Source organism: Harpia harpyja, chromosome 13, assembly GCF_026419915.1.
Source record: "Harpia harpyja isolate bHarHar1 chromosome 13, bHarHar1 primary haplotype, whole genome shotgun sequence".
In the NCBI taxonomy this organism is placed as follows: Eukaryota; Metazoa; Chordata; class Aves; order Accipitriformes; family Accipitridae; genus Harpia; species Harpia harpyja.
In genome coordinates, this window is record NC_068952.1 from 30,445,953 (window position 1) to 30,463,645 (window position 17,693).

A 17,693-nucleotide genomic window follows, 5' to 3' on the forward strand; every position below is an offset into this window, starting at 1 on the left:
TTACCAAACAAAACTATACTAGCTATCCACTACAGGAAGTGAAAGCCAGACCACTAGCACTTGTTTTGGGGGCACCTTGATTTGATGTTTTTCTGATAGATTGGAATTGCAATAACAATCATTTCAACTATTTCTCTAATGCGATTTAACTGGTTTTCCATGTGTAATAACTCATCTGACCTTTATATCATCTAAAAATTTTTGGAATGCAAATTTTCTTTGACAAATTCTAAGTCAGCTTTTTGCCATTTTACACTCCTTACAGCCAAAGGTCGTGCTGTCTTTTCAGTAATACTTTTTATATGTAATTCTGGAATTATAATTCTGGAAATATTTTTCTAGAACTACATTGCTTAATCTTCTCCAAAATCTTACTGTTTATTCCAGAAATTACTCAAGTGGCCTTTACAGGAGTTCAGAAACTTCTTGAAGAACCTGAAGTTCCCAAGTATTGTGAAATCTATTTTTTATTTTTCTTAATAGGATGCAGCACAGATGCCAAGCAAGCTGAGGAGCAGTCTGCAGCTGCAAGTGAAGAACTTTACCCTTTCTGTAGGGAGCCAAGTTATTTTGAAATCCCTACAAAAGAATTCCAGCAACCTTCACAGGTAGCAGAGAGCACTATTCATGAAATTCCAACAAAAGACACCCAAAGCTCCCATGCAGCAGGTGCAGGGCATGCTTCCTTTACCATTGAATTTGATGACAACACTCCAGGAAAAGTGACGATCAAAGATCACGTGACAAAATTCACATCGGAACAGCGTCACAAGTCAAAAAAGCCTTCTTCCTCCAGTGGTCAGGACCTGCCTGGGCTTCAAACAGTGATGATGGCCGCAGAGAGCAAAGTAGCAGATTGGCTAGCACAGAACAATCCTCCTAGAATGATATGGGAACCGACTGAGGAGGATTCCAAAAGTATTAAGAGTGATGTTCCAGTGTACTTGAAGAGACTGAAAGGTAACGTGAATAATTACAGCTATGTCTATTTCTGAAAGCAACAATTCCTCACCAGCATCCAGTGAGTGGATCCCTGAGCCCTTGCTGAGTTCAGTTGAAATCACAGATACTCCACATGCGTGCAAGGATCTGTGCTGGGAAATTTTATTGCAGTTATTAAGTCTTAAAAAGAGGATAGGAAAACAAATCTTAAGTCATCTTACAATAAGTATACTAATTGGAGATATTCTAGTACAGCTGAAAACATCAGGTTTTTAAAACATTGATCTTGAAAGGGAAAAGGAAGAAATCCAAACCTTAGTTAAATTTCATGTATTTCACTTTTTCCCCTGCATTACTTTAAAAAGCCAAATTGCTTTTTAGAACCAAAGCTCTGAAGTTCAATTTATGCTTTTAGCAACTCTTCCAATAGCATATGTTCTGTGAATATTCATGTGCTCTAAGGAAATCATTTATGGCAAAGAATACATCATATAGTTATTCTGCTTAAATCGATCATGTACGACGGAGTCAAGTTTGAGTCAGGAATCTGAAATAGACTAAGAGCTTCAATTTTTATACTAAGCTTGCAGAATATTGCTTTTTACAAGAATGCTGCTGTTGGATGGAGTTCCAGGTGATTATACATGTTCACTTACTGCAGATAGTGACACTTCAAATAAAATTAAATGAAATGTTAAGTGTGATAAGTGTACTTTCTTTTGGATGCCACTTAGCAGAATAAAGAAGAAAGTAGTTTTGATGTTCAGATGAAGATTCCAGTGGCATTCAAACTTTCAGAAAGAAAACTTCAAGTCTCTCTTATTTTCTGTTTTTAATTTCAGCAAGTTAACCCTGCAATTCCCATTTTTCTTGATTCTGCAACATTATCATGCCTAGCTGTTAAACCAGCTGGGACTGGGTACAGCGTGCTTTGTCTTACTGGTCAAAAGTCTTCTTTTTAAGGCTGACTCTTCCAAATTAAGCTAAAAAATAAAATCTTGAAAACAGAATTATATCAATGTGCTAGCATTAAGATAATAGTGTAATATTTCTTCTAGAGCATATCACAGAGCATTCTTTGGTCTTCATGATACTGTATTATATTCATGAACATTCTTTAATATATTAGCCTTGTCACTTTGATAAATAGGAAGGGCTTTGTTTACAAGGCCTTAACCTTTTCCTGGCTCCTCAAAGATTGATGAATTTCCATCTGAAAGAGGTGTAAGTTATGGGGTGCATATGGCTATAATAAATATCTGAATTTTGTGATCTTCTGTGATTTGTTTGTATTCTCGCTCATTAATTGTACTTTTTCAAATTATAAGGTAGAGAATATAGAATCATAGAATCATTTAGGTTGGAAAAGACCTTCAAGATCATCGAGTCCAACCATCAACCATGCCCACTAAACCATGTCCTGAAGTACAACGTCCACTCGCTTTTTGAATACCTCCAGGGATGGTGACTCAACCACTTCCCTGGGCAGCCCATTCCAATGTTTGACAACCCTCTCAGTAAAAAAATTTTTCCTAATATCTAACCTAAATCTCCCTTGCCTCAACTTGAGGCCATTTCCTCTTGTCCTATCTCCAGCCACCTGACAGAAGAGACCAACACCCACCTCACTACAACCCCCTTTCAGGTAGTTGTAATATACCTAGCCGCTTTGAAAGTTTGATTTAAAAGAAAATAAAAACTTTTTTTTTTTCCTCAGCTTTTTCTTCCTGTACTGAAGTCACACTGCTAAAGTTATATGATATGACTTTCACTGTGATGTTGATATTTATTGTTACTATTTGGAAGTATAGGAACCATCACATCATTTTCTTAGGCACTGTACAAATAAGTAGCAAACAGGAATGTAAGTTGGGATTTCAGCTGTGTATTCAGTGCTATTAGTCTCATAAATAAGGTTTCCCAATACGTGATTACTATTTTACTGAGTAGTAGCTGCATATCCTAACTATGTAAGTGAGAAAACCTTAAAAAGCTATCCTCCTGAAAATAAAAAAATAAATTGTACGATCTGTGTATACACGAGTAAGACTTGATCCAAAAGAGTTCAAAGAAGGTAAAACTGAGCTAAAACTTAAAAGTGTAGACACTTTCATTGTACATGAAGTTGCTTTGTGTTAAATGTGACTTACTGTGTATGAGTATCCAGGTTTCCATGCATTTTCAGGTACCACTACAAAGTATATTTGTAGGCGTATATATGATTTATTAAATACGTAATCCTTATTCATAGATCTCAAAGTAGTTTGTGGAATGAATAAGTAATAACAACCATTTTACATGCATACATCGGATGCTGAGGGGAATGAATGATGGAAAAATTCATTTTACTTCTTGGAAAGAGTAATAAAGAATTCATTCCAATCTTTAGTAGACATTTCTCATGATAAACTGTTGTAAGTGTGTGAGGAATCCAACAATATGAACTGTGGCTCTCAATGGGTATTTTCAGCTACCGGAAGGACTACTTTAAGGTTTTCTTTTTCGTCTTAACCCTGCCTAGAATCTTTCAGTAGTCATTTGTAATCAACTGGCTGTGTAACAACATTAGTATAATTCAGACACATACTATAGTACAGCTGGTAAAATACTGGCTTTTGTAAGTCACTGATAAGTATTCACAAATGAGAATATTGGTGAAAAGGGTAATTCAAATTCTCTGCTGTTACTGACCAGCTTATGAAGTGTTTCATTGTTTGACTCATAGCAAGTTGAATGCATTACCAGGGGCTGTACAAAATTTGCAGAGCCAGATATGAAAGCTGTTGGAGTCTAAACGGAAAACCAATTTGAAATTCTTTCTCTGTTTGCCAGTTTTCTTTTGTATGTGTTGGGCTGGGGCTTTTTTTGTTTGTTTCATTGTGCTATCTGTTCTTTTGCTTTGCTTGTAGGGAATAAGCATGATGATGGTACACAAAGTGATTCAGAAAATGCTGGTGCACACCGGCATTACAGTAAGCGGGCAGCACTTGAAGAACATTTAAGGCATCATCATACAGAGCTGAAAAAGTCACACCAGAAAGTCCATTCCACAGAAAAGCAGCAAGAGCAAGCCGGTTTGAGTCAGACTGCCTTTATGATTGAGTTTTTTGATGAAGACCATCCTCGAAAGAGACGTTCTTATTCTTTTTCTCAGAATGTGGGAGCTTTGTGCCCAGAATCTCCATCTCCAACACCTCATGCACGAGCTGAAAGAGTGAAACCTATGTCAGGAGAGAAAGCAGTCCATTCATCTGTACAAACTAGCTCATCGCATCACAGAGCAGTACATGGTGTTCATGCAAAACTTCTAAAACAAAAATCAGAAGAACCCTCTGCTGCATTACCTGTCTTACAAGCTGCCTTGTTAAGGAGTTCAGGAAGCCTTGGCCATAGGCCTAGTCAGAACCAGGAGATGGACAAAAAGTTGAAAGGCCAACATATTTCTGCTGCTACTGAAAAGGACAATGAGGACGACCAGAGTGACAAAGGTACTTACACTATTGAGTTGGAAAATCCCAATTCTGAAGAAATGGAAGCCCGTAAAATGATTGACAAGGTGAGAAACTAAAATGTATACTGATGTTAGTGGTTTGTGATGTGGGGGCAACAGTCTACCACTTCAGTTCTACTTATTAAAGCTGCTACATTAGTACAAGTTCGTAAGCCAGTCTATAATGATGAAATATGGAATGTCATAAAAGCAGCAGCAGGCATTTGACTAAAAATTCTTCCTGTTTGATACTGCTGTTCTTCTAGTTTGGTAGTTTTAATGTGTTTTCAAAGGATTTAAGTACTGTAAGAATACTAGGCAACAGAATTCAATTAACTGGTATTTTAATGAGAGTTGTTAGATTTGAATTTTTACGTCCCTGTGGAAATACTTGCCTGTTCTTAAAATCCTATGGTCTCTGTAGTTTTCAGTATATAAATTGGTTCTATCCAAATTATCACATAGAAATAGATTGTAAATGTTTTCTATACTTACAAAAAAAGTATATTCAATAACAGTAACTTACGCTTCAGCATCCATTATAAAGAGTAAGTATAAGAATGCTTTCCTTTTCCAAAAGTGTTTATGTGATAACAATGTCATTTTCCTAGTTTGAATGTAGGTATATGCTTTATTAGGCTTAGGAATCTTATGATGACCAAGTAACTTTTGCTTCTTGGTAACAATGTAAACAACAATACAAATCGTATTTGCAGTTAAGTTACTGCAGAGAACGCTTTCTTTGGATTCAACAGGAAGATATGGGTAGGAGAAGCTACGTTTAATCATTTGGCTTAACTGACTCTTGAAGAGGATTTTTTTTCTGTTATTGTTGTGTTTTCCTAAACAATCCGTTGTGGTAGAATGCTGTCATCCAATTCTAGGCAATTTTTTGGCCAGTTTAACAGGTAATTGATCACTTACTTGTTATAGAATTATATAAGGATTGATTTTGTGTGTCTAAAACTTTCAGAGCTGAACAAATACATTAATACATTTAGAATGAATTTTGGCTAAACATTGAAAAATACTTTTTGAAAGACAAGCTAGCTTCACTGGTTTGATTTTGTAGAATAATGCTGACATAGTGGGGAAATGGGAAATTTTATTACAGATGGTTTTATTTTATAAAAGGTGTTTATGGAGCATTTGGGAGGGGGGAGATTAAAATAAAGAGAATTGCCATCAGTAAAATCATAAAGATAGTGGTTTCACCTTTTATGGATTCTGAAAAAGAGACTTTTGACTTCTTTGAGAAAGTATTCAAAAACTTCTGAGAACTAAAAGCATTCCAAATGAAGCAAGTAAATATTAAAGAATGTCATGGCTTTGACTTGGTGACTACAAATATCTACATTTAATTTTTAAGTTATAAATCTTCAATGAAATTGCATCAGAAAATGTGTGAGTCCTGTTTTCCTAAGTATAGTTGTGCAACAGGGTTTATTTGGAAACTAGAAAAAATAATAACATTTGGAAATACACAATTTACGTACTTTATACTGTCTAATGTTTAATAAGATTTCAAATTATTTGTGGTCTTTAATATCCATTCAGGATATCCACAGTCAGTTTTTTCTTTGAAACAAATCTCTCCTGTTACAGGAGAGATTCAGGAACAGGAGGTGAATGCAAGCAGTAGGGATGGTAGTAAAGTATTGGTTAATATTCTTTGTGTTGTATAAAAAGTTTTTAGATATCATAAATACCTCTTACTGCTAACCTAAAAAGTGTCACCACTAGAAATTAAAGATTTACTAGGAAGTAAAGCAGAAATGTTTTTTCTTTGAGGTCTTCCATGTCTTTTCACTTAGTATCTGTACTGAAGCATTATGAACTGTATATTTTACATCCAGTTCAAAGAGTCTTGCTGCACAGTTCTTCTTTGATTTGGTAGTATGAAAGAAGTATGATATTATTTTTATGAAGTGCAGAAAAACATCCAGTGAAGAAAATCAAAACCAAATGGAAGCCAAAATTTCTTCCTTCAGCTGAGCTCGGCTTTGCTTCCTTCCTATTTTAAATTGCTAATGCTGTGGATTCTGTTACTCTGCTAAGGGTGGATAAGTGAGGAATAAGACAAGGACTTTTGTTGGCCTGTTGACTGCTGTGCTGCTTTATTGAGGATTTAAGAGAATTATTGGTATACATTTTATCAATAATTCCAGTATAATCTCTCTCTCTGTTGGCAAGTCAGTCCTTTTTTTACGCAGTTACAATGCCTGCTCGATTGAGTCTCATGTAAGAGTGTCTGTTGGGTCAGAAGATTAACTGAAATTCAAGAGTTGGGTTTGCTAGGATTGGGGTAAAAATGCACTACAAATAGCAAAGATAACTTTCTAAAACATTTGCATAAACAATGCAGTCTTGTCAGTAATAGTTTACGTTAGAATGGTGCTAAGATCCATGTCTGGCTCACCTGAAGAATTTCCTATGGCATAAAATACTTCTGGGTTTGGGTATTTTTTCCCTTTTACTGGAGGAAAGGGTGAGAATGGGCAAAATATCCAAAGATTACTTTCAGTGTTACTCATTCACTTGGGAAACCTTAGCCTTAGCCTTACTCCTGTAGGCAGAGTCTACTCTTTTCTTGGTAAAGGAGAATAAATCCAAACCACAAATGCAAGAATGGCGTAAACTTGTCAAAAGTCCAGGTGTGATTAATAATGCTTCTTTAAGTTAAGAATCCAAGAGAAGCATGCAGGAAATCAAAAGTTAAAATTCTCAGAAAAATAGAAAAAAAAAATCTATATAATTTAAAAAAGGGGGGGGAAAGACCTTAATGCTGAGCTGTATTGTTTCCTTCAAAAGTACCATTTTTGCTTAATGTAGCCTTTTACTTAAGATTCTAGGAAATAGACTCAAGGAAGATAAATACTTATGTGAAATGATTTTAAAAATCCAAAAAGGATGCTGTCCTGCTTCTTCAACATCTTCATTTCATTTAGATTGCTAAGGACTCATTTCTTCCTCTGCTACTCTTTCAGTCTCAAAGAAAAAAGTATTGTCTGTACAGCAGAAAAGGAGTAGAATAACAAACAACACATCTTTTTTCTTGACCGTTTTAAAGCCTGGCTTTTGAAAAGATAATGTGAGAAAGATACAAAAATAATCAGAAGGAAAGAGGAAGACATTTTCTAAGTAATGGAGAAAAGCTTTTTAGTGAGGTACTTTTTCCCTAAGAGAAAAGTGTAATAATTTATCTGCAGTGATGACTGTTTCGGGGTGAATGTCTGTCACTTACCTAAAATGAAAGACTACAAAAACATTGAGGCTTGTGTCTTACACAACTTTCAACACCTACATAATTTGCTAAGGCAATGAATTTAAAATCAGACAAGATACCAAGATCTGACAGGCAAGATCACTGGAATAAAATCAATTTATATAAATGCCCACAGACACTGAACTGAGTAGGAAAACAGAAATTTGTTAAATTGTTTGCAAATTTTCAAGATTAAAAAAAAAATATGGTGAAAAAATGAACTACGTCATAAAAATAGTAAGCAGTTTGCAGTTGTAAATAGAAAAAAAAAAAAAAGATGCGAGACCTGTACATGCCTGAAGTCCTCCAAAGATCATTCCTGTTTCATTTGTATGTCAGTTCATCATTTGGATTGATTGTATTTTCACATCTTCTATGCTTAGATCAGCTATGATAGGAACTGATGTAATTACTTAGTATTTCAGGAATACTAATAATTGATTCTTCTGTGTTGTTATTTGAATTTTATTCATAAATCTCAAAGATATTGTCAGAGGAATTAAATATCATAGCCTTGTGGCCAGCTTTGAACAGGTTATTTATGTTTAGAATTGGTGTGTCATGTTTCTTAGAACAAAACAAACATCTTGGAGAATAACTAAAAAAATAAAAAGTAATTAAATAAAAAACAACATCAAATTTTGTAGAGGTTAGGAGAAATCTCAGGCTATGTTATTAGGCAGAGACAGAGAAGCAGTCATCCTAAGAAGATTTCATAGTTGTTTCTATTTTAAAATATAATACATGTACATATATGTGTCCAGGACAAATATCAAAACATGAAGCTATCATAGAAGGAGTGAAGGGTATGGCTGAAGGGGGTTTTTTGTTTGTTTTTGCTTAAGCGAATTTCATTTCATGATATTTCTGAATGGAAAGATTTGTCAGAGTTCCTATTGTAGAGATAGTGGTTATAATTTGGAAAAAGTTACAATCTTCAGCTGTTACTTACCCACTGTAACTGCCTTCTCCCCTTAGTCAATCAACTGGTGAGAATGCTATCTCCGCAATATTCCTGTGCTTACATAGGATCCAGCTGTGCTTTTCACAAGTAACACAAACCCATGCACACATTCTCCATCTTGTAGTATTGAAATTTTCTCTGAAACACATATTCTAGGAGTTCTGACTCATTTTTATTTTTTAGTAACTTGACATTATTACAATTTCTTTCAAATCCTGTTGGGTTTTTGATATATAGAGACTGAGTGAATACTGTCATTATTACTGGTATGGAAATGTGTTGTAGAATTCTCTCTTCTGTTAATAGTTTACTTGCATTTTTATTCTGTCATGGGTTTCCATATGGTCCTCTGTCACCTTTAATTCACAAAATATAAATTCTAAGCAAGGTGGGGGCTGCTCCTCACAAACTCGTGTTCTTTTTACTTGTTCTCTACAGTATAAATGTGTGGTTGTGTCTTAATGTTCTTTATAAATAGAGAACACTTGAAAAATAGCAATAAACCTACCTTCCTAAAAGTCCTTTCATTAGCCAATGATATTCTGCATCCAGGTGTTCAAATGTCACTTGAATTCATAGAGAAGTGTGAACTGGTTAGTAGGCAAACAGGTTTAGAAATTAAATACATTAATAACATGGAAAAAAGTTATGGTTGAATAATAGATGCTGGCTCTCTTTTTATACTTGTAGAGCTCTTTTTAAAATTACCATTGAGAGCAATTTCTTCAATAGGTAAAGAAGAAAAGCTGCTCTTACATACTACAAAGACCACCTTGAACATACCAGACATACAATATTCTCTACTCAAATAGCTTCAGAAAGCCACAACTCTTTCTAGCAGAATAATACCCTTACTGTTGCAGCTAAAAGCTAAGTACAAAATAAAACAAATTCAGGGTCTTGATTTGATTTAGAACATGCTTTCAGTGTTATTTCTAACACATAAAATACATGAGTAGATGGGGCACAGTCGTAAGACTTGTTTTTCTTTTACATCCAGCTGTTCTGATCTTTAGGTAGGTTCAATGCTTTCTTCTGTTAACACTTAGCAATTGCTCTCTATTTTGCACTAAATTGTAAATTTTCTATCTGTTTTACATTTTTTAAATAAATCAAATTTGTTCTAGTAGAAGGAAATTGTTCTCAGCAGTCATATCAGGTTAAAAAAAATCTTCCTCAGCCATGGAAAAGGTAAGTCTGTCAGTGGATGAAAGAATTCAAAATGATGTTTCGGCAATTCATCTTCCTCTTTTTGTTGATATACAAAGACTGCAAATTACCAGGCTAATGAGTTTCCTTTTTTCAATAAAGCAAAATCCTACCAGTAATAAATTTTAATAAATGAATGTGCAAATAATTCTGGATGGTTTTGGAATATTAAATACTTTGAGGCTATTGCAATAAATAAAAAGCAGCTCAGTGAGTTTTTTGCAAGCTCTTCAGGGGTTTTCTTGGGGGATCCTTTTTGCTTCATTTTGTGTAGGGGCTTTTTGTTGATTTTCTTCTTCAGCCAGTTTCCTTTCAGGGTATTTCTGAATGGAAATACTTTGTAGAACTTAAAATAGCGGCGTTAAACTCTTCTTTGCATGTGTGGGAAGGGAAGGAACAGAATAGAGGCTATATGTATGTTTCAATTCTCATCAGCCTAACTAACCAGGGAATCCAGAATGTTACAGCAGCTCATATGCATGTGGAAACATTGGGCTTAGATAAAGTTTTCTTTGGTCCCAAAATTGTTTTCTTCAGTTATGTTATAGTCATTTAAATTTCCTGATAAATAATTGATTTTTTTGCATGAGCAAAGTAATTTTAGATCTCAAATTCAACATACTGATTCCCAACCAGAAGTAAAACTTGAAAAATGTACCAAAATCAAACCTCAGCCCATGCTTCTGTCATCTTCAAAAAGAATTGTTGTGATCCTTTAATGATTTTGTTTTCAATGCAAGGTTCATATTTTAGATCATGTTCCAATTTATTTTAAATTGGAGAAGGATGCTGTTTCAAAGTCTTTGTTTATATAGATAGACAGGCCATAATAGTAATGACCTTGTTTTTAATGTGCATGCTATCATCTTTAATTTTACTTGATTGTATACTACACAAAGAGTATACACAAAATATTATTCTATTGACACAGTCTTGAGAGAGGTTCTTTTTTCCTCTAAAAATTTGGAATAACTAATCGTTTTAGAGGGAAAGCTGTGTTCATGTTCATATAGACAGCAGGTTTTCCATTTCATTTTCTGCATCTTTCTGCTCACGATGATACTTATATTTCAGTTTGTTTTGACTTTTTTTTTTAGTATGTATATGAGTGGGAATCTATTCTGAAAGGCAATCGTAATAAAATGGAATCTCCTTACTCTTTTTGCTCCCAGGGTATGTCTGTTCATACCGTATTGTGTTACTGGCTAATGTGTTCTTCAAGGACTGTGTACTTTTGAATGATTTGTTGTTGTTGTTTTAAGTCTTCATAAAGCTTGTTTACCACATCTTGTCTTCTCTGTTGCAAACCTTAAAGTTTTATCAGTAATCTTGCAGATAGCGTGAAAGATTGTATTAAGCATAAAATAACTGCTAAATGAAGAATTGTGGACTGACAAGTTTAAGATTAATGTTATGCTAAATATTCTGAAAGTAAGAGTGACAAAATCATAAGTAGGTATTTTATTATAATGTTACATTTGTATATATCAGTCTAGTTCTGTGAGAAGCATACACTAATTCAGATGTTTTCCATCATTTGTAAATAGTGTGCAATGCACAGCAGGGATTGATTTTAAAACATGGAGCCATATACCAAATTAAAACATTTCTTTTTTAACATCTGCAAGGTTTATTAGAAAATGTGTATTCTGAACTCTTTCACTAAAACTATATTTATCCAAAAACTTATATATACAGTGCAAGTGGAGTAGGGAGGGGGAAATGTTTTTCATTACAATACTTAACATACATGTTGTTATAACTCCTCATGTTACAGAGTTAACATACATGTTATGGAACTCCTCTTGGCAAATTTTTGCAGTATTATAAATGACAAACTACTTGAGAAGAATCAATGGGCACAGAGTAAGTTTGGAGAAAAAAAAAAAATCTCCGCATGTTTCAATGACCGTTTAAAAAACCAAGACAGATGTATCTATTTTCAGAAAATGACTTTCAAGTCTTCTGCCTTTTCACACCCTCTGGGTTTAATCGCTTTTACCATTGCTTCAGCAATTTCTTCTACAAAGAATGCCTTTTAGCCCCACAGAGTGTCTTGGTTGGAGAATGACTGTATTTTATGAATACAATGCTGAAAAAGCAGTAGAACAGTTGAAGCCTGTCAAATCACCTGAGTGTATAAATTTTGTCAAGAGTTCAGAGGATGTTTTTAATCTTTTTTCTTCTGAGGGGAGGAGTCTTGCAGTCTCTAACCTTATTGTTTCTTTTTTAACTTGGAATTCTAAAGAAAATTAATTCTTCACTGTAGCAAACAGGTACAAAATATGTATGCGTGTAAATATGTAACTGGCGTTTGGTAAGAGGAAGTTATTAGACTTGGCATGTTGATCCTTTTCATTTGCTTATGTAGCTTTTTTTTATACCAGAGCGTCTTGCATCTGATTCTGTATCTTCAATATATAGTTAAAACAACATAAACAGCTTCTGTGAAGATCCATGGCTATTCATGAGATATGCCCTGCACAGAACACAGTCTGTTTGCCTGGGATGGCTAGGATAACTGCCAAGAACAAGCAAAAACTATTAAAATCAGAATTCTCAGAAGCAACTTGGTTAAACACAGTTCATGCAGTAGCTAAACACAAAGTGAGCTTAGGCATTGTACTCTGGCTCATCACACTTTCTCAAAGGTGGGAAGAAAATGTTTCTCTTTCGTCTTTTCAATGTGATCAGTAACTCTGACTTGTAACAACCAATTTACTGTATATTATGAATGTCTGGACCACCTTCTTTGGAAGAATGATGAGGACCTCAGTCTGCACACTAAGCGCAGCATTGCCAAGATAATCTGCAATATGGATCTGAAGCCTCTTCCATTTCCCTGCTCTCTGGAATCCTCTCTTCCCATCAATCAAGCATCCTTTGAGTGTGGCTTATTTACACATTCTTCTTCTTGCTTAGTACAGCCAAGCTGTGTCCAAATCTACTTGTGTTTCCACATTCTTGTCTCTTCCCTCTTTTTTTTTTCTTTTTTTTTTTCTTTCTTGCTGGTCTGACTGTATCAGTTCACAGCTCAGTTTCTGAAATCTACTTTTATTTGACTTCCCTGATAATCAAATATACTCATCATATTCCTTTCCCCTAAAAAAGCTATGAAACATAATTGATATTATAATTTACATTCCCATCACTTTACAATGGCAAATACCTTATGTCAAATTTAATCACTTGCTCCTTGTTTTATTTTGCCATGGTCCTGTCTTTAATGCACTGTACAGTACAGCCCCTTACCTGTGCTCTGCTTCGATGTAGTTTGCTTTTTTAACTGTTCATCTTTGAATTCCCTTTTACACACTTTTTGTCTTTGGGTTTTGTTCTGCTCCTTGTATACAAATTGCTTGCACTGAAATTAATAGCATTTAAATTGTCATCCTTTACAAATATCTCCAGATTCTGGCTGTAGCTGTTGTTAAGATCTGAAAGAACAGAAGGAGAATTATTCAAATGCTTATAGTTTACAAATACCATCATTAATGGATAGGTTCGTAGTTATAGCTCTCTGAATTGTAACTAGAATCCTTGTTATTTATTTGTCGGGTTTCTGTCAATCTTATTAATACTATTAGTAATTACTGCATATCCTTTATGTTAAGACTACCGTGGTAAGACTATTGGAAAAAATTTAGAAACTCAAAATTATAAAACTAGATAGAATTCTTCAGAGTTGTATTTTGAATAAAATTTATGCTCCTAATTTTTGTTAGTGGTCTTAGAAATGCTTTCTAATGCTTTGTGTAGTAAGTATGTATGCAGAACAATAGAATCCCTGTTCTAATATACATAATTTGCTATAAAACTGAGTGAACATATCTATTCGGAGTCTCAAATAAGACCTTTTCTTCTACTGATATCAGTAGATTAGATATTTTCAGTAACAATTTGGATGAGGAACTAGTTCTGTGGACATTAAGTACTGAGTAATTATAATATTGTAGAACTGCAGTGTGATCTTCATGGCATAGTTTAAAATTAATGTCCTGAAACTAAATAAAAGTAAGTATAAAGTCCCAACATTAGGAACTCTGAAAGTCATGTAAAAGAGATACAACTGGAAAAAGTTTTTTCTTACTCAAGAACTTTAATGTTTATAAAAAGCACATGAGGAAAACATCAGGTGGGGCTTTGGGTTTTTTGGGGTTTGGTTTTTTTTTTTTTTTTAGCTAACCCATTTTCTTCCTTTTGATTCAGAAAAATGGTACCTGGTGCCATTAATTTTTCTGACCAGTTTTTATTTTAATTTCTAGAAGGTCTCACATATATCAATAAAGAAAAATGGCTTCTGTGGTTTTAAAGAATCATCACTTTTGATAATTAATCCTGACATCATTATACTGACCTCTAGTATAGTTCATCTATGGTACAAAATATATTAATTCATCTGTTGGAGGGCAAGGGAGAGGGGAAAAGAGAGTGAACAAGACCAATTCCCGATCACTAAAGCTAACTTGTGTTAAAGCTGTGCTTCAGCTATGGTGACAAGCAGGTGTGCTCTGAGTCATGAGCTGTTTTCACAGGGAAATGTGTATGGCTTGCCAAAACAGATTTCTCTGCTTTCTACAAAATTAGCCCTTGCAGAAGAGGACAAGGCACATGCTCAGACTTGGTCCTGTAACTCCTGCTGTCTCCAAAAATATGCCAGTACTTATTGCAATGATTGCATCTTGCTTGTGTTGTGTTACATAGACTTTGTTAATTCTTGTTTGATATTCGATAAAGAATTTTAAAAATTACTGTTCTGTGTAGATAAAGTTATGTTCTCAGTTACAGTATTGGAAGAAGTGTTGCTGAGATAAAGTGATGGAATTTATTAATATCTACATCAAGGTGCAATTGTTTTGCCATCAGTTATTTTGTACTTCTCCTCTGTACTTCTCAGGCTGAGTTTGCATTCCAGCAAGTAACAGCATGGTGCTTTGGGACTTTCTGTATTTTTAGCCTGCTGTTTTGTCCCTTTGTTTTACTGGTGGAACCACAGAATGTAAATGGAGTATCACAGGGGGCTCTTTGGAGGGCTTACCATTCAGTGCTTTGAAATTGAAAGTATGTGTCAGAAATTCCCTTTGTCCCTGCTGATTTAGGAGACTTCATTATATGTCAGCCACAGTGTTAGCAGTTCCGTAGTTGAGAAATTACTGGATTTCCCTTTGGGCTTTCTCAAGACTGACTCTTTGAGCTAGAAGGCTGACCTGAGGTGCTAAGTTATTATCTAGGATATTAAGGATCATAGGATCACATAAGCTGGAAAGGACCTTAGGAGGTCTGTAGTCCAACGCCCTGCTCAAAGCAGGGTCAGCTTTGAGGTCAGACAGGTTGCCCAGGACTTTATCCATCTGGGTCTTCGCACCCTACAAGGACAGAGACTAGGCAACCTTGCTTGGCCGTCCTCAGAGTGAAAAAGCTTTTCTTTATATCCTGTCTGAACCTCTCTTGTTTCAACTTATGCGAGTTATCCCTTGTCCTCCTGCCATGCATCACTGTGAAGATCCTGGCTGTCATCTTGAAATGCTCCCAGTAGGTACTGGGGGGCTGCTGTTAGGCACCCACAAAGCCTTCCCTTTTCCAGACTGATCAAGCCCAGCTTCCCCAGACTCTCCCCGCAGGTAAAGCGCTCCAGCCTTCACCATCTTGGTGGCCCTTGCTAAGCTCCCTCCAGTTAGACAATGTCTCTCATATAGTGGGGAGACCAGTACTGGATGCAGTCTGACTATCACCTGTTAATCCATTTGCTTAAGAGGTCAACTTGATTGCAGGTTAAACAAAATTATGTTGACTACATTTTGCAAATGGGGCTTGGCTTTCTACAACAATATTGTCGTCATTCCCCTGCCATTCAAAATGTCCTGATTTGCAAGGGAAATTGCTTCATGCTTCATAACAATAAAGCAGCTATTCTTAAACACCACCACCACAGTTTATACGTTTCTGACAGTTCCACCATTACAGCTCTGTGGCAGAGACCCTGCAGGAACCCCATGTAATGATGCAGATTGTTGCAGTGCCTAGATTTTTCCCCGTCAGTCAGATTTCAGGGATTCTGTGAAAATTATTATCCTGGGTTTTGTTTTGTAACTGTATGAAATAATCTAGCCTTTCTGCTAAAATATAATTTCATAAAAATAAACAGTAATAGGGCAGAGCAGGGCAGAAAACTTTAGCTTTCCGGAATGATTGCTTATGGGAAGCTGTTAGCTTAGAAATAATCTTTCTCTGGTAGTTTCATTTTTTAATGACATCTGTTTGAAAACCAGCATTAATATCTTCCTTAAATGACTTTGAAATCATGAAGATATTTGAAGAACAGAAACACCTGAAGAATTGGAAGCCTTGAAGAATGTCATTCAGTCTTTGTAGGAAGATACAGGTCTTTCTCCATTAAGGCTTCAATCACAACAGCCCACTGTTTGTACATATACCTTATCATTGCAACCCATAAAGTACAAATTGCATTTTTCTAAATGGCAGAGACACAATTTCCAGCAGAAACCTTCAGGTTATTCCATGGTTGTTTCTGTTGAGGGTATATTCTCATTATTTGGTGAACAGTATTAAGTGGATTGGTTAATCCTGAAATTCTGATAGTATTAATTTTCTGCAGATGTATGATAGGTGTGTAAGTGATGTTCTAAATTTTGTCAAATACTAAACATGATTTGTTTTATCTTTTGCATAGTTTTCATATTTAAATTCTTAATTGTGTATTAATGGCATTGTTTTCAAAGGGTTTTCATATATCACAGTTCTGAAATTTAGTCTTTGGGCTAGATCACACTTGGGGGAATCTTCTTTCTTGCTGAGAAGAGGAGCTTTACAGTTGTGTAGCAATGGAACTTAGACAGGGCAGGTGCATGCACATACCAATGCTCCTACAATGTAGAATGAATGTGTAGTGCAAAAATACACATTTATTGAAAGAGATGCTTTCCTTTTATTTCTCATAATAGTGTCCCCAAATATTTTGCATATCTTTTCCTGCCTATGATATCCCCACTATATACAGAGGGAGCAGTAAGAGTAGTACTAGGAGGTAAATCTATTCCTTGGGTCTTACTGCTGCTGCTATTACCTTTCACAGAAGAAACAGGCAATATTCAGATTTGGTTTTGCAGTAATTTCAGTAATAGAAGAAGAAGAATAAAATTTGCTTAAATAGGACTTCAGTACTAGAAAAGGTAGGACTGAAAGAAAGAAGCCTTAGGAGCTGTTGTTTGTGATACAAGAAATTTGACATGGTAAATGAATGTGCCACCAGATAATATGAAGCAATTTACAGGCAGCAATTTAGTCCTGTAGTCCTGATTAGATATGGAAGTGTTGAATTAATATTTTCCTTCAGGTGCTTATGCAATAAAATCAGAATTTCCTTTCATTTGAAAGAAAATGTAAAACTCTGTAATCAATGGAACTACGTTAAACAAGGAAAAAAGTGGCTGCAGAGTAGCGATATATTCAAAGAAGGGAGGTAGTGAAAGATAACTGGTTTCTATCCTCAAAAATTGCTACAACTGTAAAAATCAAAAGTATATCATTAAAGAGAAAACGTAAGTTGTATCATACTTATTTCTAAGAAAAGAAATTTATGAAATAGTCTTAAGCAAATAGTGCATAAGTATATCTAGACATGATTTATGTATTAACTGAAAATTAGGGAGCATTGCCTCAGTTTTAGAACTGCAGAAAGCAGGCTTTTTGCACGAGAGCAAAATACAAATCCAATGCTTTTGAAAAAGCTTCCTCAGTTATAAATGTATAAATGCTATAGCAACATCTTTCTGGACACAGTAGATCATAAGCAGCAGTTGAAT

The 17,693-nt window shown here is 35.0% G+C and overlaps 1 protein-coding gene across 11 annotated transcripts in view; it reads left to right on the forward strand.

The window, feature by feature from the left end:
* The window catches only part of CEP170 (centrosomal protein 170), a 106,899-nt gene that overhangs the window by 47,342 nt on the left and 41,864 nt on the right, over positions 1-17,693 (forward strand). For all 11 annotated transcript variants that reach the window (XR_008237881.1, XM_052805378.1, XM_052805374.1 and 8 more), the window contains exons 8-9: positions 484-960; positions 3,852-4,498. Coding sequence is in view for 10 of the 11 variants with exons in the window: in XM_052805378.1 (XP_052661338.1) it covers positions 484-960; positions 3,852-4,498 (1,124 nt within the window). In the remaining variant the exon portion in view is untranslated. The remainder of the gene's footprint in view (positions 1-483; positions 961-3,851; positions 4,499-17,693) is intronic.